The sequence below is a fragment of the Mobula birostris genome, chromosome 6 (genome assembly GCF_030028105.1).
Source record: "Mobula birostris isolate sMobBir1 chromosome 6, sMobBir1.hap1, whole genome shotgun sequence".
Classification (NCBI taxonomy): Eukaryota; Metazoa; Chordata; class Chondrichthyes; order Myliobatiformes; family Myliobatidae; genus Mobula; species Mobula birostris.
In genome coordinates this window covers 140,294,081-140,319,069 of record NC_092375.1, presented here as the reverse complement: position 1 = coordinate 140,319,069, position 24,989 = coordinate 140,294,081, and the positions used below count along the sequence as shown (strand labels likewise).

At 40.7% G+C, this 24,989-nt stretch overlaps 1 protein-coding gene across 4 annotated transcripts in view; it reads left to right on the top strand.

Moving 5' to 3' along the window:
- The window catches only part of LOC140199415 (SH3 domain-binding protein 4-like), a 128,293-nt gene that overhangs the window by 69,825 nt on the left and 33,479 nt on the right, over positions 1-24,989 (top strand). For 2 of the 4 annotated variants that reach the window (XM_072261472.1, XM_072261473.1), the window contains 2 exons: positions 6,983-7,171; positions 15,617-20,375. In XM_072261472.1, coding sequence (XP_072117573.1) covers positions 6,983-7,171; positions 15,617-15,841 — 414 coding nt within the window. In that variant the 3' untranslated portion in view covers positions 15,842-20,375. Of the gene's footprint in view, positions 1-6,982; positions 7,172-15,616; positions 20,376-24,989 lie in introns of those variants that run through there. The other 2 variants (XR_011886413.1, XM_072261474.1) reach the window with 1 other exon arrangement.

Genomic DNA, 24,989 nt, shown 5'->3' with positions numbered 1-24,989 from the left:
CGACTGTACCTCTTCCTAGAGATACTGCCTGGCCTGCTGCGTTCACCAGCAACTTTGATGTGTGTTGCTTGAATTTCCAGCATCTGCAGATTTCCTCATGTTTGCGGTTTTGAATTCCTCTAGCAGACTGTTTGTTACATTAGATCCCAGCACCTGCAGTGTCTTGTATCTCCTGTTTTTTGAAGATATCACTGTTGTGAGAGCTAGGACCTGTGAATGCACGGATGTACAAACGCTTCTTGTGAGTTATATGCTGCCATTTTGTTATTAATCTTGCCTGTCACCTGAGACTCCTCATTTCAGGTTTTTGCAGTTTGTTCTATTTCCCTGGTTATTCTGCATCAGTCTAGCAATGAAGCAGCTATACCCAATCAAGTTCTTTGTTTTCATTGACTTTGAAATTTCACTGTTATAGTCATTCAAAATCAATCATTTTGTTTGTGTCAGTGCAAAATAAGAACCCTGTTTTTATCCAGAACTGCCTGCCTGCTCTGCTTCCTACAGCTTGGAGATAGATTCCACATAGTGTCATGGAGGTCCTTCTGTTCAATCGATCTGTGCTAATCAAGATAGCCATCCAAGCTAGTTCCATTAGCCAGTGTTTGGTCCATATCCCTTTAACTCTGATCCATGTACCTGTACAAAACCTGCCTCAGCTGCTTCCTCTGCTAGTTTATTCCATAGATGGAGCACCTGCTGAGTGAAAAAGTTCCCCTTCCTATTCCTATTAAATCTCTCCCCTCTCATGTGCATTCTAGTTCTTGATTTCTCACCCCTCAAGAAAAGAGGTGTGCATCCATTTGATCTACGCCCCTCGTGACTGTATGCATCTCTGTCAGATCACCCTTCATTTTCCCACGCTCCAAGAGGGAAAAGTTCCAACCTGCTCCATAACTCAGGCCTTCAATCTTCATAAATCTCCTCTGCACTCTTTCCAGCTTAATGGTATCTTTCCTGTGGCAGAGTGAAATATTCCAAATGTGGTCTAACCAACATATGGTACAATTGTAACATAATGTTCCATCTTCTATACTCACTACACTGATTTATGAAGGCCAGTGTGACAAAATCCTTCTTCACCAATCTGTCTAGCTGTGACTGATACATAGAATGTATGGTAAATTAGTATTAATAATTTTCTCTGACTTTACAATTAGAACTAATCTGTAATATTGAATCAGTGTTCCCTCTAAGGGTGTGTGCGTGCACACATCTTTTGCTATTAGTGCACAAAAGGTTGTCACCCTCTACCTCGTTGACATATTAAGTATATTTCACAATCATTCCCAACCACATTTTCTTTCCTGAAAGAAATTGTAGATTCACTATGTGTCCAAATACAAAGATGCAAAGAGCTGGATGTGCAAATTCTAGTTCCTTTAAAGCGGAATGGTTTAATGAAACAATGGAAACTACTACACCAAAAGCTCATAAGGTCAGGAATGTGTAGCTACGAGAAATATTTATGTACAATACAGAAACTGGTGTTACCTGCTAGTACTGTCACAATGCAAATTTTGCTGGAGACTTTGCAAGTGGGAAGAATGGAGTGATATTTGGAAACTCGACTTTTTAAAGTGTCATTTAGCTGGCAAATTGCATATGGATGGTTTGCAAAAGCTCCAGCAAGAAAATCCTTCATTACAAGCTACAGGCCTGGTGCGTGCTTTGTGAGAGTGCAAATGAACAGGAGTGAAAATGATCAAACCCAGAGGAGATCAAAGTTCTTATTGAGAGTGTTTTGCCGGTTGTTAAAATGAATATGTCTGCGTATAAAATTCAGTGCGCAGATGTTGTCACTGGGCAAAAAAAATTGCACAGCCTAAGATTTTTGGACACAATGGTCATTACAAATGAGAGGAAATATTGTATTGAATGTGCTGCTGAACTTTATAACACACGTTAAAATGTACATTTTGTTTCAAAGGGGGTGTTGTCTTGTTAACATACTGGATATGCAAGAAATGCTACTTATTTTGTACATAGCATGTATCAGCTCATTCTGTGTGGTGGGTGCACAGGTGGTGACACCCCTAGTGGGAGTAGCACCCAGTGGGCTGCTGCTCATATTCAAGCCTTGGTGAGCATTGTTGAAGGGAAAGGAGTAGAATGTCAGCTTCTTGACAAACAATGAGCATTGTGCAGCACGCCCTCTGCTTTGTTACCCTGTCATCCTGTATCTGATTGGGAACAAGAATGTATCAAAACCATGCTGCCTAGTAAACAAGCAGAAACTTATTCTATGTGTTTGCTTCTAGAGTGTCATAGAAAACTACAGCACAGAAACAGGCCCTTCAGCCCATCTAGTCCGCGCCAAACCATTTAAATTGCCTAGTCCCTTCAACCTGCGCCCAGATCATAGCCCTCCATTCCCCTCCCACCCATGTACCTATCCAAATTTTTCTGCAGAAACTTGTGTGCAATGTTGTCTCTTTTGTAACATAAGAAAATATGGGAAGCAGTTTGCATGGGATAGTCTTGCAATTAATAACAAAACATTAATTGCACAACCAGGATATTGCCTGGATTCGAGACTGGAGGAGCTGGGCTTGTGCCCTCTGGCAGGAAGGAGGTTCAGAGTGACCTGAAGGTGGTTTATGAAATTATCAGAGATATTGGATAGATAATTTGAATCTCTTACACATGGCAATGTTATCAAAAATATGAGGAAGTAGGTTTAAGGTCATCATCATCAGGTGCTATGCCCAGTTTGAGCTTTGACTGCCATGGCCCACACGCTCCTGTTTCGGGTCAAGTGGATCAATTCATTGGTATTCATTTCCAGTTCTCTGGCTGCTGTCTCCATCATCCTTTGTGTTTGCCTTCCTCTTGCTTTCTTCCCTTCAATCTTTCCCATAAAACTCCTCTTTCCTAATCACATGTCCAATGAAGTTACGTTGCGTTTTCATGATCTCATACATTATTTCTCTTTTTGTGCTTACTCTGTTCATGACATCCTTGTTAGATATTCATTTCATCCATGATATTCTTTGCATCCTCCTCAAAAAGCGCATCTCTGCTGCTTCAATTCGTTTCCTCATGTTACTAGATATTGTCCAACATTCTGAGCCATATAACATAACTGGATAAACGTAACATTTCATTACTCTGAGGCGAGCTGTCATGCTTAGTTTAGTATTGGTCAGTATACTCTTCATTCCCGTAAAGTATCTTTTGCCATCCCTATTCTTCTTTTGATGTCCATGTCGCACCTGCCATCTGATGTCACCCAGCTTCCTAAGTAGCAAAAGTTCTGTACTTGTTTTATGTCTTCCCCGTTTATTCTCAGCCTTCAGATAGGATTCTCCTTCTTTTTGCATATCACCATATGTTCTGTTTTTTTGCAATTGATAGATAGACCCATCTTTGCACTTTCTTCAACAGCTATATCAATTAAGTTTTGTGGTTCTTCCTCTGTACTTGCAATTAACACAGTGTCATCGGCATATCTGAAATTATTGACGTTTTCACTGCCAACTTTGATTCCCAAGATGCCTGTTATTTTTTGTAATATTGTTTCACTGTACGCATTAAACAAATCAGGGGAGAAAACACACCCTTGTCTAACGCCTCTCTTGATTTTCGTAAACTGACTCACTTCTCCATCTATTCTTACAGCGGCAGTTTGATCCCAGACAGATTTCTGATTTAGAAACTCAGTGACTCAATGCAAAACATATCCAGGTTCAGACTGTAATAGTGACCATAACCCAGTAATATGTTATGTAAAAGTAAAACTTAAAAAAACTAAAGGTTTAAGGTAAGAGGAAGAAATTTTGAAGGGGATTTGAGGGGAATTTTTTTTTTTTGCACAGAGATAGGTTGATATCTTTAACACACTTGCAGAAGAGGTGGTGAAATCAGACACAATTGTTACATTTAAGAGACATTTAGACAGACTCTAAAATAAGCTAGTTTCAGAAGGATATGGCCCTAGTGCCAGAATAATGTAGGCAGGCCAAAAAGCTTGGCATGGACATGTTAGGCTGAATTGTCGACCTACTTCTCTTTGAAAGGTTCTGTGGGACTTTTTGTGTTCATCTGGGAGAGCAGATAGAGCAACAAATCAAATACTTAAGGAAGCTCGTGGTTGAGTGAGATGCACGTGAATTTCTGTCTCAGCTGAAAGGGCTCTTGAGGGCCCTGAATGGTGGTGAGGGAGGAGCTGTAGGGACAGAAAGGTCAGAGGAGATGCTCAAGCAGACAGAGCTCTGGTTTGGTGTCACAGCTGAGATGTGGCACCTTACCTGCTCAACTTCCTCAGCATAGAAGTTAAAGAAACGGCTTCATTTTGTGTATTTAATTCCTGGCACTTGAAGCAACAGGCTTCTAAAGTCAAGGTGTTAGAGTTGCCCTTGATTCACAGTGAGTACCTTTGAAGTCCACATTTCATCTATCTGCTTAATCGATTTGCGATTCTTGCGATCACATAATATTCCATGAAATGTGTGGAATGGAGGAATATCAGGAGTGCTTCACTGGGCACTGAACAGGGAACGAGCAATAAAGTGGGGCTCCTGTGGATTGCTAGTACAGACTCAGTGGGTTCAATGTCCTTGTGTGTGTGGTCAGACTAGAGTTCTGTGGACACTAAGGAAAGCACCATAGCTGGTGATGAGGAAGGAATAAGTATCAGGTTTATTAATTCCTGGGATTGCTCAATCAATCTACTTCAATTGCACCAGTGGTGTAAACCTCGCATTCCGGCGTTGTTCAGTTGTGCGAAACCCTGAATGTTGCAACTTCATTTTCTTTCCAATCACCTTCCCTCATTGTAATTACTGGTACCTCCACGTGCTGTCCCTTCACCTTCAAATGTTGCAATGCTTTAGGGAGTGGTTTTGTTCTTACAAAAACAACTGATACCTTGTTCAAAGCAATAAAATCCAAAGAATATCCATTTCATTGATTTTATTGAAACTCAAATTTTGAGTTGGTACATGGTAATCTATACAGTACGTACTTTGAAAATAAATTTGCTTTGAATTTCAGTAGGTGACTGTAGTGTTTGTGAATGTGCGTGATTTTGAAAAGCATTCAATGTGAATGGCTCAAGAAATATAAAAAGAAGTGTCTTGTGGTAAGTATCTTGTTAGCCGAGCCCAGGCACCAAAAAGTAGGTACTAAATGAGAAATTAATCTCATTGCACAAGTCATAGGGGTGACTTCTAGTGCAGGAAAACTGGAGCTGAAGCTCACAGGCATTGAATTACATATATGGAACATTAACATCATCTCTTACCATAGAGATACCATTTCTTAATTCATATGTTTTGGACTTGTCCACATCTTGAAAAATATTGGAAGGAAGTTTTTCAAACTACTACTTTACTTTTCAAAGTCAATTTTAAGTCTAATCCTCAGACAGCCCTATTCAGTACAGTATTGTTGCAGGGCAAGGTATTAAGTTGAAGACATCAGATTTACGTATTTTGGCCTTTAGCTCTCTTATAGCTAGGAGGGCGCTTTTGTTTAAATGGAAGGATGTTTCTCCTCCTACTCCTGCTCAATGGTTATGCAATGTTATGTCATGCTTAGATTTAGAGAAGATTCGCTGTTCAATTTCTGAATCTTGTCAAGACTTTCAAACACTGTAGGGACCCTTTCTGAATTATTTTAAAAACTTGCAAAACCCTCAATTCGTTGTTTAAATTTAGATGTTGGCCATTATTAATTTTTATTATATGAGAAGGTATTTTGCCTTTTTTTCTCCTTAATAAACAGCTTCGGTCTTGGTAGGGGTTAGACTTTTTTTTTGTAATAAATTAGTATATTTCAATATAACTTTGACTAACCTACATGAATATGGGGTAATAAGATTGTTATTATAAATAGATATAATGTAATTGGTAGTTGTTTTTTTCAACCTTTGTATATACTTTCTTGTACACTGTATTCTTCTACGTACAAATGTTTGTAGAAACTAATAAAAATGTTGAAAGGGAGCTACCATTTCTGATTTTGCTATAACTTGATTTCCTGGGCTTCTTTCCCTGGTGTTTGATAGAGTAATGTTGGGAAAACAAAGATCTGGATTAGTTCTACCTAAATGGGTCCTAGATTAAAGAACCTCAGCTACTCAAGTATTTTGAGATTCAGAGGTTTTCAAAGCAAGATAGATTCTGAGAAGATTTGACATCGATCTACTGGATAGTTATAAATTCACTCAATATTCCTGTTAAAAGATTATTCTCATTTGTGATTTTGGAACAGAAGGCATGTTTAGCCGATCTAAGCATGGAAATAGAATGAATACCAGGTGGTTAATTTCATAGAAAATTGAGAGCTTAATACATGGTTTACAGATGGTGGCTGATGACTTCTGATTTGTGAGAGGGAGATGGCACAGAGATTGCAAGATGTAGATAACAATAGCATTGATCATATGATGTTAGGTCTTGAGGAGGTAGGACGGGACTTCTCTGGGTACTTATTCCCTTAATCCCACCTTTCCACTCCAGAAGCTGAAGACTAAAATCTACATTGACAGTGATAACCATGTGCTGCACTGTCAGAGGTTCCAGCAATGAAGGAGTGAACTGTGGCATCTGAAATGACTATATAGGAGTCTGTGGTGCTGTTTTGAAGATGAGCAGGGGTTTTGTTCCTATTGCTTTGTTTACTTTCCCAAACAACTTTGAAAAAGCTAGTTCGTTACTCATTCCTGCACATTGCTGCTTTCAAGTGCTGCACATTCTCTACGTTACAGCTGGCCACATTCTCAAAAATAGTTCTCTATTGACTGTAACGTTCTTTGGGATTTCTGGGTGTTATGGAGGGCGCTGCCTAATTGCAAGGCTATTTTTATTACTTCAGAGTTTTGTTCCCTCTTGTCACTCCCAAGGTGGAACAGAGTAAGTGATGATAATCTGTTCTTTCAGCATGGATGAAGGTTGAAGGAACCAGCTGGAGTTTACCTCCCAGGCAAGTTCATCTGTCTTTATCTCATTGTGAGTTGACGAATTCTTCTTTTTGTTTCCAGGCCTTGTTGAAGATGGACTGCCAGGGTCTGGTTGCCAGGCTCATTCAGGATTTTGTGTTGCTCACTACTGCTGTCGAGGTGGCCTCAAGGTGGAGAGAGCTAGCCGAGAAATTGGCCAGAGTTTCCAAGCAACAGATGGATGCTTATGAAGCTCCTCACAGGGACAAGAATGGAGTGATTGAAAATGAGGTAAGGTTATTTAGCTTGGCAGGTTTAGAGAATCAGTACTCACATCTGGATTCTGTAGCAGAGCATTTATCCATCCACTCTCAAAGAGCCACTTTGAGTGTACTGTATTTGATCATGCTGTATATATTTTTTTACAAATCTTACAACATCATACTTGGTTTTACAGGATGACGGTAATGCACACAAAATGCTGGAGGAACTCAGCAGGCCAGGCAGCATCTATGTAACTATGCTACATCAACAACTGCATTGGTGCTGCTTCCTGCACCCATGCTGAGCTCAGCGACTTCTTCAACTTTGCTTCCAACTTCCAACCTGCCCTCAAATTTATCTCATCAATTTCTGACACCTCTCTCCCCTTTCTTGATCTCTCTGTCTGTCTCTGGAGACCATTTACCCACTGATATATTTTATAAGCCCACTGATTCTCACAGCTACCTGGGCTATACCTCTTCCCACCCTGTCACTTGTAAAAATGTCATCACTGTCTCTCAATTCCTCCGTCCCCACCTCATCTGCTCTTCAGTTGAGGCTTTTCATTCTAGAACTAATGAGATGTCCTCCTCCTTCAAGAAAAGAAGAGGGCTTTCCTTCCTCTACCATCAATGCTGCCCTTACTTGCATCTCTTCCATTTTATGCACATCTGCCCTCACCCCATCCACCTGCCACCCCACCAGCCTCCACGTCCAACACATAATTGCCGTAACTTCGGCCATCTCCAACAGGATCCCACCACTAAGCAGATCTCCCCCACCACCCCCAACTTTCTGCTTTCTACAGTGACTCCCTTGCCTTAGTACTTATCTTTGCAAGCGGAACAAATGCCACACCTGCCCCTTCCCAACAGTCCTACCAGGTGAGGCGACACTTGACCTGTGAGTCTGTTGAGGTCATTTACTGTATTAGGTGTTCCCAGTGTAGCTTCCTGTATATCAGTGAGACCCAGTGTAGACTGGAGAACACTTTGCTGAGCACCTTTGCTCTGTCCTCCAAAAAACACCGGGATCTTACAGTGGCAACCCACTTCGATTCCACTATTCATTCCCATTCTCAGTCCACAACCTACCCTACAGCCACAGTGAGAGAACATTCAGGTTGGATGAGCAACACCTTATTTTCTGTCTGGATAGCCTCCAACCTCATGGCATGAACAGGATTTCTCAAAGTTCTGGTAATTAACCCCCCCTTCACCATTCCCCATTCCCATTTCCCTCTGTCACCACATCTCCTTACCTGCCGAACACCTCCCCCTTCCCTTTCTTCCATAGCCTTCTGTCCTCTCCTGTCCGATTTCCCCCTTCTGCAGCCCTTTATCTCATTCACCAATCAACTTCCCAGCTTTTCTTCGCTCCTCCCCCTCTCCTGGTTTCACCTATCACTTACTACCTTGTACTTCTTCCTCCCTTTCCTCCCATCTTCTTGCTCTGATTCTCATTTCTTTGATCCACTCCTCATGAAGGGCCTCTGCCCAAAATGTCAACTGTTTACTCTTTTCCAAGTTGCTGCCTGGCCTGCTGAGTTCCTCCAGTATTTTGTATGTGTTGCAGGTTTTCTCTTCTTTATTGAATGACTAATTAATTTGATTGATTATTTTTTCCAACTTAGTTATTAAATTGTCAATTTCTTCTCTCAATTTGTCTTAGTGAATTTTGGAGAGATTATAATTGCTCTCCAGTATGTTAAGCTGTGGATCTTCTAAATCAGTGAATATTTTTGCCATCTTAAAGACTCCTAATTTGTCATAGGTGATCGCACTTAATATAATGCTTCCATACCAAAGATTATCCAAGTATCAGCTTAAAGCACACAGAGGTGTTGAGAGGTGGGGCCCTAAGAGTGAAATTTACAGTCCAAAGAGAGAGTCATAGCTAACAAGACCTACCATTTTGCTAGGACAGGGCTGCTCAGTTCAAAATGGCATTCAAAGGTCCTTTTTTTTTTAAAATGCCATCTGCACTTCATTGTTCTTCAAGGACCCCTGACATCCAAGCCATGTTCTCTTCTTGCTGCTGCTGTTGGGAAGGCAGTACAGGAGGTTTAGGTCCCACACCACCGGATTTAGGAACAATAATTACCCTTCAACTACCAGGCACAATTTGTATTTGAACAGTTTGTCTTTTCCACATTGTTTGCTTGCTAGTCGTTGCTTATCTGTAGTTTTTCTTTGATTCTATTATATTTCTTTGTTCTGCCAGAAAATGAATCTCAGGGTAGTATATGGTGACTTATACTTTGATAATAAGTTTACTTTGAACTTTGTAACGTGCGCTACGAACACTGGTAAATAGAAATGTCTTAACTTCTATGCAGTCAAGAGCACACGAATTCTGTGTGCAATGCAGGCGAGTTAATTATTTATGGATCAGGGCAAAAGTTTTGATTTTTAAAAGTATGAAACAGCAATTGTTAGACATCCTATATTTTTGAAGTTTTCACCTACACCATTGGCTGTTTTTCTCTGCACAGATGCCACCTAACCTTCTAATTGTTGTTAGTGGCAAAAATGGGGATGGTTGGAGATCAAAAGAAAGATTTAGAATAATTTAATGTTATACAGAAGCCTAACATAAAAACCTATGTCAATATAACAGTAAATATTTTCCATCTCACCTTAACACAGTGATCACCTATTTGGAAAAAAAACTGTTTAAAGTACAAATATGCTAGATGTGAACAACTGACACTGTGGTGTAAATAAGCCATCACCTGACACTCAGTTTTGCCAGGATTTCAATGTACTATGTAAAATCAGACTGTTTACATTAAACTTCCATGTGCTTGAGAGAAATTTTCATCATTCCATTAATTTTTAACTGAAGTCATATTTATACAATCATGTGGGCACATTGCTTGTTCCCCGGTGGATTTAGTGTTTTAATAAAATTACGTCAACTTAGTGGAAAACAAGCGTGTTTCTTCAGATTCTTTGTGAATATATCTGAATTTTAGATAGTTTGATGTGGTTGAAGTGTTTATTCTGCATCAGGTGGGTACCCTAGAATAATTTGACAAACATTTAGATGGAAATGAAACAGCATCATAAATTCTCTGTAAGCTATCAAAAATTGAGATTTAATAACTCACTACAAAGGACTTCCTTTCTAATACTGCTACTGCCAAATTTCTCAGATTCTATTCCAGTTAAGATGACTATGCTGCCAGTCTGTGTACAAATATACATTCCCACAAGTGGTATTTATGGGCAAGTTATAGCTCGCCCATTTGTATTCAGTGCAGCAACCAACTGCAAGACGTAAAGAGCTGGGAATATCAAATTTCCATCCCTTCCCCCACCAATTCAGCAAAAAGAAACCTAAACTTATGGCAGACACAATTTCAAAAAGAGTCCTCTATACAATTCTACTTACAGTTTGTGAAAAGCTGAATTCAGTAAGTTAAGTTGGTAACAGCGCAAAAAAAGAAGTGTTAGAAATCTAGCCAGGATCAAACTTACCAAGACTAAAGGAAGTTTATCAGATCTCTTGCACAATGTCTCCAGAAATTGTTTCCCAGTGCGATCATGTTTGCTGTTGTGTGCTGGGGCAGCAGGCTGAGGGTAGCAGACACCAACAGAATCAACAAACTCATTCGTAAGGCCAGTGATGTTGTGCGGATGGAACTGGACTGTCTGACGGTGGTGTCTGAAAAGAGGATGCTGTCCAAGTTGCATGCCATCTTGGACAATGTCTCCCATCCACTACATAATGTACTGGTTGGGCACAGGAGTACGTTCAGCCAGAGACTCATTCCTCCGAGATGCAACACTGAGAGTCATAGGGGAAGTCATTCCTGCCTGTGGCCATCAAACTTTACAACTCCTCCCTTGGGGGGTCAGACACCCTGAGCCAATAGGCTGGTCCTGGACCTATTTCCTGGCATAATTTACATATTACTATTTAACTGTTTATGGTTTTATTACTATTTAATTATTTATGGTGCAACTATAACGAAAACCAATTTCCCCTGGGATCAATAAAGTATGACTATGACTATGACCAATCCCCGAAAGCCCTGGATCTGGTGGCCCTCCAGTGGCCATTCACATCTGCACTTTCAAAAATTGTGCTCTAGGAAGCTTTATCTAGTCAATCTGTCGGCATCTGCTAGCCTGAGTTGAACTTCAGAATGCATGTGTTGGCACGATAAGGCACAAGTCTCCTGCTAATTCCCGGGTCTCCCATCCTGTAGGTGCGGGTTAGCATCTCTCAAAATCATCACAGAGGCACCTGTCCAACTGCAAAGTTTGACTTACTCTGCTTGTTTTAAGGCCCACCTTCATTGTGAAAATGTTGGGCCACTGCCTCACCAGTTCACCATGGCTCTGCTCCTGGGAATATTTCCTGGAGTAATGCTTAAAAAGTAGAATAGCATCTGATGACTGATTGTAAACATAGAATGCTACGTGATGGGTCAAATGTAACAGATTCTCACATGTACGTCGTTTCTGTGGAGTCAGATGAGTACTCCTCCTGGCCTGGGATGCCCCTTTCTCAGCTCTGCACTGTACACCACTGCATCCAGTGCTCCTGTACTGCAGTATCCTGAGGTTGTTCAGCTGATCAGACACCTTTTTTAAAGATTGTTTATTGATCTGTATAGTTAATCATGTGGATAGGCAGCGGCTTTTTCCCAGGGCTGAAATGGCTGACATGAGGGGCATAGTTTTAAGGTGCTTGGAAGTAGGTACAAGGGGGATGTCTTTCACACAGAGAGTGGTGGGTACGTGGAATGCACTGCCAGCGAAGGTGGTGGAGGCGGATACAATAGGGTCTTTTAAGAGACTCTTAGACAGGTACATGGAATCTTGAAAAATAGAGGGCTATGTGGTAGGGAAATCATGGGCCAAAGGGCTTGTAATGTGCTGTAGATTCCTATGTTTCTGTTAATTTGTCACATGTACATCGAAAAATGCAGTGCAATGTGTGGTTTGTGCCAAATCAAATCAGCGAGGGTCGTGCTGGGCAGCCCGCAAGTGTCGCCATGCCTCTGGCGCCAACATAACGTGCCCACAACTCACTAACCCTACACCCGTACGTCTTAGGAATGTGGGAGGAAACTGGAGCACTTGGAGGAAACCCACATGGTTACAGGCAAAATATACAAACTCCTTAAAGGTAGTGGCCGGAATTGAACCCCGATCGGTGATCATTAGCACCAGTGATAATAGCATTATACTTGCTGCTATACTACTGAACCACCCTCTGTGCTACCGTGCTGTCCTCTATACTGCCTTGTGTGGGATCTAACTTTGACTGAAACTGAGGCATTGGCTGTCCATCTCCAATTGTCCCTGAGCTTGCTGGTTCACTTTCAGACACTTTATTGCTTTCCTTCCTTCTCTTTCCCTACACTGCCAGCCAGGCGGTCTGGTTTCAGATGATTGTCTTGAATTGTCAGTGATTCTCTCTAATCTCCAGATATGAAGGGTTGTAGATCACAAAGCTTGCCCTCTGTAGGGATAGAGTGTTTTCAGTGTGTTCATGTGACAGTAGATAAATGTTGTGCACAAGGGAAGTCTTACCCAAGGACTGTGGATTTTCATGCAGTCTAGAATTTCAACAGCCTGTTTAACAGACACAGTCCATTACTCTGTGTGATGTAGCCACATTTGACCTTCAGCAATAACAATCACAGTCGTTTACTAATCCTGGTAAACTGTTGAATGACTGAACTTGCATGAGGCCTACTTACAGGTGTTTCTTTGCTGCTGAACTGACCACAGAATCAGAATCAAAAATGGGTTTATTATCACTGGTGTGTGTCATGAAATTTGTAACTTAGCAGCAGCAATGCAATACTTGATAATCCAGAAAAGAAAAAAACAATTTAAGTGAAACAATTACAGTAAGTATATTTGTGTATTTTAAATAGATTAAAAATAGTGCAAAAACAGAAATATTATATATTTTTAAAATAGTGAGATTGTGTTCATGGGTTCAATGACCATTTAGGGATCGTATGGCAGAGGGGAAGAAGCTGTTCTTGAATTACTGAGTTGTGTACCTTCAAGCTTCTGTACCTCTTTCTTGATGGTAACAAATGATAAAAGGCCATGTCCCAGGTGATGGGGGTCCTGAATAATGGGTGCCGCTTTTCTGAAGCATCGCTCCTTGAAAATGATACTACAGAGGCTAGTACCCAAGACAGAGCTGGCTAATTCTATAACATTCTGTGGATGCTTTAGTGCAGTAGCAGACAGTGATGCAGCCTGTCAGAGTATTCTCCATGGTACATCTATAGAAGTTTTCGGGTGTTTTAGGTGACAAACCAAATCTCTTCAAACTTTTAATGAAAAGTAGCTGCTGTCTTGCCTTTATAGCTGCGTCAATATGTTGGGACCAGGTTAGCTCTTGACACTCAGGACCTTGAAATTGCTCTCACTCTCCACTTCTGATCCCTATACGAGGATTGGTTTGTGTTCCCTCGTCTTACCTTTCCTGAAGTCCACAATCAGCTCTTTCATCTAAAGCAAATTCCTCGTCCTTAGCCCAAAGCAAATCCCTCAGGCACAACCGAAGTGTGCTGGTGTTTCCATTATACTAAACGTCACAGCGTAGCCTGACATGTGAATAACAGCTTGCTTAATGGTAGCCAGAGTTTATATCTGCCTCCATTCTGCCTTCCTTCCCAGTTCACAACTTGTCATTGGTAAACAGACCTGCTAATCAAAGGGACAGAAATTTGTCAAGTTTTACAGGATGTCCTAAAATAATCACGAATTGATGAATTATTATCGTGCATTGTTGCATCTGGCAAGGTCCCAGACTCAAGCTGAGGTAATCATTTTGACTCTAGTTGTAGTAGACCTGATTGCAAAACTCATATTGAACTTCTAAAATATCACTGTAATATTAGGACAGTTTGTTGTGGATTTAAGGTTACTGATAGTTTGCTGTTAATATGGGGAGGAGAGGTCTTTGGTTTGATTAATTCCAACAAATTTTAGTTCTAATTATAATTCTGGCCTCAAGGGCCTATTGCACCAATTGATGTCTAAGAAGCAAGAGTAGCCCATGTGGTCTCCAGTCTTGATGTACCTCTAAAATCATAAACATGAGATTCTGCAGATACTGGAAATCCAGAGGAACAAAGACAAAATACTGGAGGAGCTCAGCATGTCAGGCAGCATCTCTAAGGAGGAATGAACAGTTGAAACTTCGGGCTGAGACCCTTCATCAGGACTAGAAAGGAAGGGGAAGAAGCTAGATCAAGAATGGGGAGGGAGAGGAAGGGGTACAATGTTTCCTGTAAGATAGCAATGTGCTAGGTTACAGGTGCTTCTACGGCACCAACCAGAGGTGGTGGTATCTTTTATTTAAATATTTTTATGATCACGAAATCCTACTGGACATTAATAACTTAGTACTTGCTGGTCTACCCCATCAATAAATTGCTCATTAGCAGAGAAACTGAAGGACTTGGACATGGTGCAGACCGTGCTGTTGCCTGCGTGAGAGAGGCATTGGAGTGGGTGCGTGAAGGAGGTGTGTAGTCTAACAGCAAGTGGTTGTCTTAGACACTTTTCTTGTAATCGCAAGACCCTGTTGGACATTGTTAATGTGGAATGCTGCAAGTCTGATTCACTGGCTTATTGGCAAACTTCAGGGGGTGGATAGTGGGGGAGTTGCATGGTCTCGGTGGTAGTGAGGACCAGGCTTCAAGCAGCAGCATTGCCTCTTTGCAGCCGGCCAGGAGAGTGGTGTCAGAGTCGGTGTGCTCCACTAGAGCGCCAGAGACCTTGTGGCACAGCATACACATTAGAGTTGGTGCTGCCTTCCACTGTTCACTTGGCAGAAGGCAAGATGTATTGTGTTTGACTGCTCACCGCTGCAACATTCATTGACTTGGGGACATAAGGTATATTTTTTGTGTGACTGTATTTTACTGCTGTCTTGTCTGTGCTGTATGTGCCTTCTGTGGTATATGACTGTTGATGCTTTTTACCTTGGCCCCAGAAAAATGCTGTTTCATTTGGCTGTATTCATGGATGTTTGTGAATGGTTGAATGACAATTAAACTTGAATTTGAACTTGAACAAGCTGGCAAGTGATACGTGAAGCCAAGTGAGGGGGAAGGTGGGTGATTGGGGGAGGGTGGATGGAATGAGAAGCTGTGAGGTGATAAGTGGAAAAGGTGTTTGTTTTTCCTTTGTAAAATCCATTCCTTTCTGGTCAGGAGACTTCATGACCCATTTTTAAAATAAGTTGGTTATTTCACAAGATCTTTGCCCAATGATCCAATCAGAAATTTTTTGAAAATCATTAAATAATACATCCTGGTTGTACCTTTCTGTATGGAGCTTCTAAATTGGTAAAAGGAAGTGAGATTGTTGCAAAGACAACTGAATGGAAATGTCCTTTGCTACCTGAGAAACTATAGTGCTTTAAAAGCCCAAAGTATCATTAAAAAAAAGTAGTAGCTCTAATTGGTTTGTATCCTTCCAGGCTATGTGGAAACCAGCCTATGACTTCCTACTGACATGGAGTGCACAAGTTGGAGACAGCTACAGAGACGTGATTCAAGAACTGCACATGGGGCTGGACAAGATGAAGCATCCCATCACAAAACGCTGGAAACACTTGACAGGAACCCTCATCCTTGTCCACACTCTTGATATCCTCAGAGCAGCAGCCTTCAGTCCTCCTGATCCAGACGACGTTGCTAATTGAACTGTACTTTCTCTCGCCCCTTCAGTGAAGACTCAGTGACAGCAGAGAGTAAGTTCAAGTCACTTGGCCTAATTTCTCATTAGTGCCAGCCGGAATTACCCAGCTTTGCAACGCTGGGGCTTCCTGTGTTGCAAAGAACATCAATTGTCAGTTTTATGGCACGGTGTTCAAACTGTTACCATGAAAGGCAAAACTCAGTCTGGCTCCTAAAACTTTTTTAAAAAGAGCCAATGAATGTTGGAAGTAAAGTCTGAGAGCTTGTTTTGCACAAAATCAATCACGTTATATATGAGAAGTGGATAAATCCTCCAGTGAGTTGTAATACAGCTCTCCCCCGATGACCATCCCCCAACACCCTCCCCACTAACAAAGTGGTTTGACTCATAAAGAACTTTTCATCGTGCAATAATTCGTGCAGCTGGAGATATGGTAAACTCTTAACTTTTCATGGCTGATACCTGCTGTCTTGGATGGTGAGAAGTCAGAAGCTACTCCAAAGCCTTCGAATAAAAATGCAGTAAATCTGGAGCAAAACAAACCACACTAGTTCTGCCAAGTTGCGACATACAAATCATTCTTCCAATGGCCATTGTTGTCAGACAGGAGAACGTGGGTGCATGAGAGGTTTATTTTCCCATTTTAAATATCTTGGTTATTTGACAAATTCCTTCCCAATGACCCAGTCAAAAAGTTCTTAGATGTTATTAGCTTCTGCAGGTCTATATTTGAAAGACAGTTTCCAAATGTGTTCCCCACATTCATTGCTAATCAAATGATCACTAACTGGGGGCGACTTGTAGTCAAAACTCTAATGAAGTTGCATTAATGGTTTTGAACTTGTAACAATTGTGCTATGGTGTAAGAAAGCTAATCTTTTTAAATGTGTCAAAGGACTGAGCAATGTTCTAGAATTGATCTTCAGTCCACTTCCCAAGAAACTTCTTGAATGTAGTTTTTAAGCTTTGTAAATATAGCAGAAGCCCTAACTACCTCAGGTACGTCTAACTTTGTATTTCACCTGCGTTAAAAATGACAGACCAGCTTTTAAACATGTTAACTCACTCCCCTCTCCCCCCGCCCCTAAGGCAATAGAAGTGTTTTTCACTGTCGTTGTCTTTATATCATTCCAAGTGTTTGCCTTAAAGCTGTACTTTGGAGAGCTGCAAAGGGAAAATTGGACATGTTGAAACATGTTTGCACTTTGAGCTGGGAAACTGGCCCCAGTTACTGCATGTTTCAACACTGACAAACCACATGCAGTGATTATTAACAATCAAACCAAATCCATTCTGTAATGCCATCCAGATAGTCAGTAATTTCCAATCTAAGGCAATGATTTTTAAGTAAACCAGCATTGGGCTAATGTGAGATGATTGAAAATGCAATTGGTCAGTAGGAGGGGTAGCAGGAAAACAAAGCAGCACAATATGAAAAGTTTTGTACTGCAGGTATATAACAGTGTAGGGTCCAAGTCTGTGCATTTTATGGACAGTGGCTGTCTAGCCCATGCAGTTCCTCTTGCAATACAACTGGTACTGGATTCCAGAAGCAACCAGGTTTCATTTTATCAACATAATCCTGGAAATCATAACGTGTACCTATATTCCTTGGTGATCCTTGTCACAGGTAATGTGTATTGTAATGCATTCTTTTCTCAAAGCGTGATCTGCTTGACTAGTACACTTCACTTTCCTTTCAATGACCCATTCATTTTTGCGAAGAGTTGAAATTTCTTTTCTGGAAGGTGAATTTGCTTGACTTTTGATTAAGGACATCCAAGTCACAGATCACTTGGAATTATTTGTCTGCCGTACTGATTGTCAACCATGTGATTTTTATCTTTGCTGAAGAGATTAGTTACTTTAGCCATTTCACTTAAAGCATTTAAAGATTGCATTGACTGATGCCAGCAGAGTTGTTAATAATGAATGATTGAAGAAACACCCAGTGCTTTACACCACATTGAAACAATGGAATCAAAAACTCATTTTCCTGTTTGTTGCTCCTAATTGTTGACCGCCCTTTTGTTGTGCAAATGCATTTATGGGATAACTGGTATTTCTCGGGCAAGGGTCAATGAGGTGTCTTGGGTGCCCAGTTTCAGTTACGTGATTGCTCATTTCAGTAATACTAGCCATACAATATTCAGAGCTGCAATACCTTCAGTGATTGCTACATTTCTGAGGGACTCTGCTAGACTTGAGAAAGAAAGTATGACAACATATGTAGACTTCATTATGGTTTGTCGGTGATCCAAATCTTTTCTCTTGTTTTGCTTGGGATTACAGATTGCATTTGCATTCATATACACACTAACGTTACATGCGTTGCTCCTTTTTTATTTTGGAATGCATATTGTGTTTCTTGGAATTAAATTCATTTATTCGCTGGCACCCATTTAATCCAAATTGACCTGAGGTGAATTCATGTTGAGCTGAATCATTGTGGGGGCATCAGTGACTTCTTGAGTTCTGTGGAATGGAAAACTGATAGCCCTTAAACTGAATCTGTAGTAAGTCTGTTAAAAGCTATTGGTTATTGTTCTGAGTTATAAACTGTGTCATATCATCTCTTATCTCAAATTGTTGCAGAACTCTATTTGAGAATCTGCTCAGGGTCACTTTGTATCGTGATCCAGAACAAATGACACCCTTCTTGAACTGATTGGTTACACTTATAGCTTGAACATTTCAAGCTGCTTAAGCTTTTTCTAGGGTATAAGATTAAATTTAGCTTAATGTTTCAGCTTCATGTGCTTTGTTTTAATTTGCTAAGAAAACCAAATTTCTCTTTCAAGTGTTGATACTGAATGTGTTGCAGATCAAACTCTGTGGCCAAAGCATTCTAAAATTGAAGATTTGTAAAGACAATTTGTATATTCAGTACGTACTGTTATGTTTTATTTAAATAGCACATAACAGACTCTTCACATTACATGATAATTTCATAAGGAGAAAATGTGATTGCCTTCTCCAACTCCTCTCCCTCGCATCCAAGTATGATATTGTGTGCAGAAACATGCCTTGAATCTCCTTATATATTGGACTGCACTACGTTACTGGGTAAAACACTTCAGTGTCTGTTACTCTGAATTAATGTTTTATCCTATGATATATTTGAAAAATTCTTTCTAACTAATTAAATTGTGTCTTCTTGTCACTTGGTAAACATAAAATTATTTTATTTTCTAATTTCATTTCTAAATACAGTTATTTTGTTCTGCCTTGTTTAAACCCACAATTACAGTTAGCTGACTTTTGAATTATTTTGTAAATATACCAGAAGAGTAGGCTTAAAATGCATTAAATGTGTAGTGTCATTTCTCAAACCTGTACATAATGTTCATTTGGCAGTATTGTTCTAGGTCAGTTAGTGGAACGTATTGAATGCATCTCCCCTCCTGCCCCTTCAAAATCATCCTTCTCCCCTACTCAATAGAGTGAGTTGTTTCCATTCTGAAATATATTTCCCTGCAGGTTGTAAATTAATGTAAATATGCTGTCTTTGTTCTGTTTTGGTCAATATGTATAGAATTGTTCTGCTTTCGTGCTACAGATGGTGTGCAGTATTTAAAGCTGCATCAGTGTGTGTGTCCAGTCTGTGATGATTCTCTTGTGTATTTCAGGCAGAATGTTGTCCAAGAGAAATGGCCAGAGTTCATTTCATCAAGTCAGTCCTGAATGCCATAATCTTGAAATTTGTACCTCACTCACCCACAAGTTGCAGGGTAGCCTGACCTGATTTGCTGACTTCTGTAGGAGTGTTTTCATTTGCACACCATATTTCCTCGAGTTGATCGTGATGATGTAACACTAATGGTAGTCTCTGGGCTTGCAACAACTTAGACCCAGCAACTTAATCCTTTGTTAGTTATCTTGAGCAGTATTCTTCTTAAGTGTGCATGTACATGGGCATCTTTGTAGATTAATGCTTCTTTTCATCTACAACTTTCCCCAAATTTAAAGTACGCAGCAATTTCAAACAAAAATATTAGCCCTGCTGCACTTCAGAGAATAGCTTTATCAGTCGGGGTGGCAGGGGGTCTTTGAGGGTGAAAGGGTGAGTCCTCAGTTTCATGCAGTAGAACTTAAAAATGTGTCAGTTGGCAACCAATGATCTGATGAACTTACTTGAACCTGTAATGCCTTTTCATTTCTCACTGTCCCTTGTTGCATCCTTTATTCAATCCTAAATGCCTAATATGTATTTAAAACAATATCCTTTTCTATTTTTCTTAACTTCCTTCAGAAAAATAAATCAGCAAGCTAATCTGGAACTTGTACATTGTCTGCCATGAGCTCAAGCTCTCAAGCTTGCTTCTCACCTGATTCCTGACTCTGGAACACCGTGTGCACACAATGTTATGTTAATTGCTATTGTAGGCTGCTGGTTAAAGATGCAGATTGCCTTATTTCTGTGATTTTGTAAACCACTGTGCTTTCCATATCTGTATTTATAAGAAAGTGATTTCTAGTTATATTGACACCTTTTGGCTGATTTTAAACATAATTTTTCAATAAAAACTGTTTCTTACTGCGTTCCCTGTGCCTCATTATTACACGTACCTCTCATACACATTGCACACACCATGGACAACACAGTAGAGTAGCATTTAGAATAATGCTTTACTGTGCCAACTGTAAGATCAGGGTTTAATTCCCACAGCTGTCTGTAAGGTGTTTGTACCGTTTGTACATTCTCTCTTGGCTGCATGGGTTTCCTCCAGCTGCTCTAGTTTTCTCTCATATTCCAAAGACATACACGTTAGCGTTAGTAAATTGTGGCATACCATGTTGGTACCAGAAGCGTGGTGACATGTGCAGGCTCTCCTCCAGAACTTCCTTGGACTATGTTGGTTGCTGATGCAAATGGTGCATTTCACTAACTTCCAATGTACATGTGACAAATAAAGTTAGTCTTGATCTTTAATCAATGTGCACTACCGTGAGATGGTGTTTGTCATTGCCTCATTCAGAGAAGTTCTGAGAACAAGATTCCTGGAAGGTATGTTGCCTCCCAGGTCTCAGGGTCTGGGACAGCTCAGATTGAGCCTTCAGCACTCTTATGTGGGAGAGTAAACAGCCAGAGGTGTGGTCCATGTAGGTACCAATGACAAGAAGTGTAACAAAGTTCTACAAAGGGATTTCAGGAAGTTAGGTGTTAATTTGAAGGGCAGCATCTCAGGGTGGTGATCTCAAGATTGCTAGAATAGGAAGAAATAGGTCAGAAATAGGAAGATTATACAGTTTAACATACGGCTAAGGAGTTGGCGTAGGAAGGAGGGCATAAGATTTTTGGATCATTGAGCTCTCTTCCAGGTAAGATGGGACCTGTAGAGAAGAGACAGTTTTCACCTGAACTGGAGGAGGTCTGATATTCTCGCGAGAAGGTTTGCTTGTGCTGCACAGTGGGGTTTAAACTAGAGCTGCAGGGGGATGAGAACCGGAGTGCCAGAACTGTTAGTGGGCAGCTTGTAGATACAGATATTGGTAGAACATCGGACAAAGTCAGGAATCAAAAGGCTGAGCATGGTGTGATTAGTGCTCTGAGCTGCATATATTTCAATGCAAGAAGTATCGTAGGAAAGGCAGATGAGCTCGGCATGGATCAACACCTTGAATTATAATATTGTAGCCATTAGTGAGACTTGGTTGCAGGAGGGACAAGACTGGCAGCTCAATATTCCAGGGTTCCGTTGCTTTAGACATGACGGAGCAGGAGGGATTAAGGGGGAGGGATGGCATTACCAGCCAGGGAAAATGTTACGGCAGTGCTTAGTCACGACAGACTGGAGAATTTGTCTAGTGAGTCATTATGGGTGCAACTCAGAATTAAGAAAGGGGGGTAATGGAGTAATATTACAGACCATCCAACAGTCCAAGGGATTTCAGAGGAGCAAATTTGTAGAGAGATCACAGACTGTTGCAAGAAACATAATGTTATAGTAAGTGATAGTAACTTTCCACATATTGGCTGGGAATCCCATAGCTGTAAAAGGACTAGATGGGATAGAGTTTGTCAAATGTGTTCAAGAAAGTTTCCTTATTCAGTACATAAATTCCCAACAACAGTGTGTGTGATACTTGATCTACTATTAGAGAATAAGACAGGGCAGGTGACAGAAGTTTGTGTAGGGGAAAACTTTGCATTTAATGATCACAATACCATTAGTTTCAAAGTAAGTTTGCAAAAGGATAGGTCTGGTCTGTGTGTTAACATTCTAAATTGGAGAAAGGTCAATTTTGATGGTATCAGAAATGACCTGGCAAGTGTGGATTGGGACAAGTTGTTTTCTGCAAAGTTGTATTTGGTAACTGGGAGGCCTTAAAAAGAGAAATTTAGAGAGTACAAAGCTTGTATGTACCTGTCAGAATAAAAGGTAAAGATAACAAGTGTAGGGAACCTTGGTCATCAGGAGATATCGAGGCCCTGGTTAAAATGGGGAAAAAAGTGCAGAGCAGGTATGAACAAACGAGGAGTTTATGGAGTATAAGAAATACAAGAGAACACTAAAGAAAGAAATCAGGAGGTCTAAAAGAAGACATGAGGTTGCCCTAGCAGACAAGATGAAGGAGAATCCTAAGGGATCCTACAGATATGTTGAAGAGCAAAAGGGATTATGAAGGACAAATCTAGAAGATCAGAATGGTAATCCTGTGTGGAGCCAAAAGAGATCGGGGAGATTCTAAATTTTTTTTTACATCTGTATTTTCTCAGGAGACAGAGTCTAGAAGTGAGGTGAGGTGGCATCAACTTCGTGGACCCTATACAGATTACAGAGGAGGGGTGTTTGCTGGCCTTAGGCAAATCAGAGTGGATAAATCTCCAGGGCCTGACAAGATGCTTTTTTTGGACCCTGTGGGAGGCAAGTGCGGAAATTGCTGGGTCCCTAACAGTGATACTTAAATCATCCTTAGTGACAGGAGAGGTACCAAAGGATTGGAGGATAGTCAATGTTGTTCCGCTATTTACGAAAAGCTCTAAGCATAAACCAGGAAATTGTATGCCAGTGTATCAGACATCAGTTGTGGGAAAGTTATTGGAATGTATTCTAAGTGACCCGATCTATAAGTATTGGATAGACATTGACTGATTAAAGATGGTCAGTATGTCTTCGTGTATGGTAGGTCATGTCTAACCAATGTAGAGTTTTTCAAAGAAGTCCCCAGGAAAATGGATGAAGGCAAGGCACTGGATATTGTCTACATGGTCTTTAGCAAGGCATTTGACAAGGTCACACATGGCAGGTTGATCATGAAGGTTCAGTCACTCAGCATTCAAGATGAGGTAGTAAATTGGTTTAGACATTGGCTTTGTGGGAGAAACCGGAAAATGGTAGCAGATGGTGGGATCTTTTACTGGAAAACCATGACTAGTTGAATGTCACAGGGATTGGTACTGGGTCCATTTGTGTTTGTCATCTATATCAATGGTGTGAATGATAATGTGGTTGATTGGATCAGCAAATTTGTGAAAGACACCAAGATTGGGGGTGTAGTGGAGAGCAAGGAAGACTATCATGGCTGGCAGTAGGATCTGAACCAGTTGGAAAAATGGGCTGAAAAATGGCAGATGGAATTTAATGCAGACAAGTGTGAGGTTTTGCACTTCGGTAGGGCCAACCAGGGTAGGTCTTAAACAGTGAACGGTAGGGCACTGAGGAGGGTGGTTGAACAAATGAATCTGGGAACACAGGTCCATAATTTGCCGAAAGTGGCGTCACAGGAAGATAGGGTTGTAAAGAAAGCTTTTGACATATTGGCTTTCATAAATCAAAGTATTTAGTACAGGAGTTGGGATGTTATGTTGAAGTTGTACAAGATGTTGGTGAGGCCTAACTTGGAGTAATGTGTGCAGTTTTGGCCACCAACCTACAGGAAAGGCGTAAATAAGTTTGGAAGAGAACAGAGAAAACTTGCAAGGAAGTTGCCGGGTCAGAGGACCTGAGGTTATAAGGAAAGATTAAACAGGTTAGGAATTTATTCCTTGGTATACAGAAGATTGAGGGGAGATTTGATAAAGCTATACAAAATGATGAGGGGTATAGATAGAGTAAATACAAGCAGGCTTTTTCCACTCAGATTAGGTGGGACTACAAACCAGAGAATATGGGTTATGGGTGAAAGCTGAAAAGTTTAAGGGGAAACTGAGGGGAAACTTCTTCACTCAGAGGGTCATGAAGTGTGGAATGAGCTGTTGGCGCAAGTGGTGCATGTGAGTTCAATTTCAACATTTAAGTGAAATTTGGATAGGTACCTGGATGGTGAGGGTATGGAGGGCAATGGTCTTCGTGCAGGTCGATGGGAGTAGGCAGTTTAAATAGTTTCAGCATGGACTAGATGGGCTGAAGGGCCTGTTTCTGTGCTGTACCTGTCTATGACTATGACGAGACTCAGTATCAGGCCTGGATGATGATGATCAGTTAATTACAAGCTGGCCAATCCCCACCACAAATCCATTCTGACTGCATTAAAGCTACTAAGGCTATCATCTGACACTGATGAAATTGTACTTTCCACAGGGGGTGTGTTGATGTGTTTTAATATTTTTTTTAACATTGAACTGTCACTGGATAGTTGTGGTGGTAGGGGATTTTAATTTTCCATACATTGATTGGGACTCCCATACTGTTAGGGGTCTAGATGGTTTAGAGTTTGTAAAATGTGTTCAGGAAAGTTTTCTATATCAGTATATAGAGGGACCAACTAGAGGGGGTGCAATATTGGATCTCCTGTTAGGAAACGAATTGACGCAAGTGATGGAAGTCTGTGTAGGGGAACACTTTGGTTCCAGTGATCATAACACCATTAGTTTCAATTTGATCATGGACAAGGATAGATCTGGTCCTGGGGTTGAGGTTCTGAACTGGAAGAAGGCCAAATTTGAAGAAATGAGAAGGGATCTAAAAAACGTGGATTGGGACAGGTTGTTCTCTGGCAAAGATGTGATTGGTAGGTGGGAAGCCTTCAAAGGAGAAATTTTGAGAGTGCAGAGTTTGTATATTCCTGTCAGGATTAAAGGCAAATTGAATAGGAATAAGGAACCTTGGTTCTCAAGGGATATTGCAACTCTGATAAAGAAGAAGAGGGAGTTGTATGAAATGTATAGGAAACAGGGGGTAAATCAGGTGCTTGAGGAGTATAAGAAG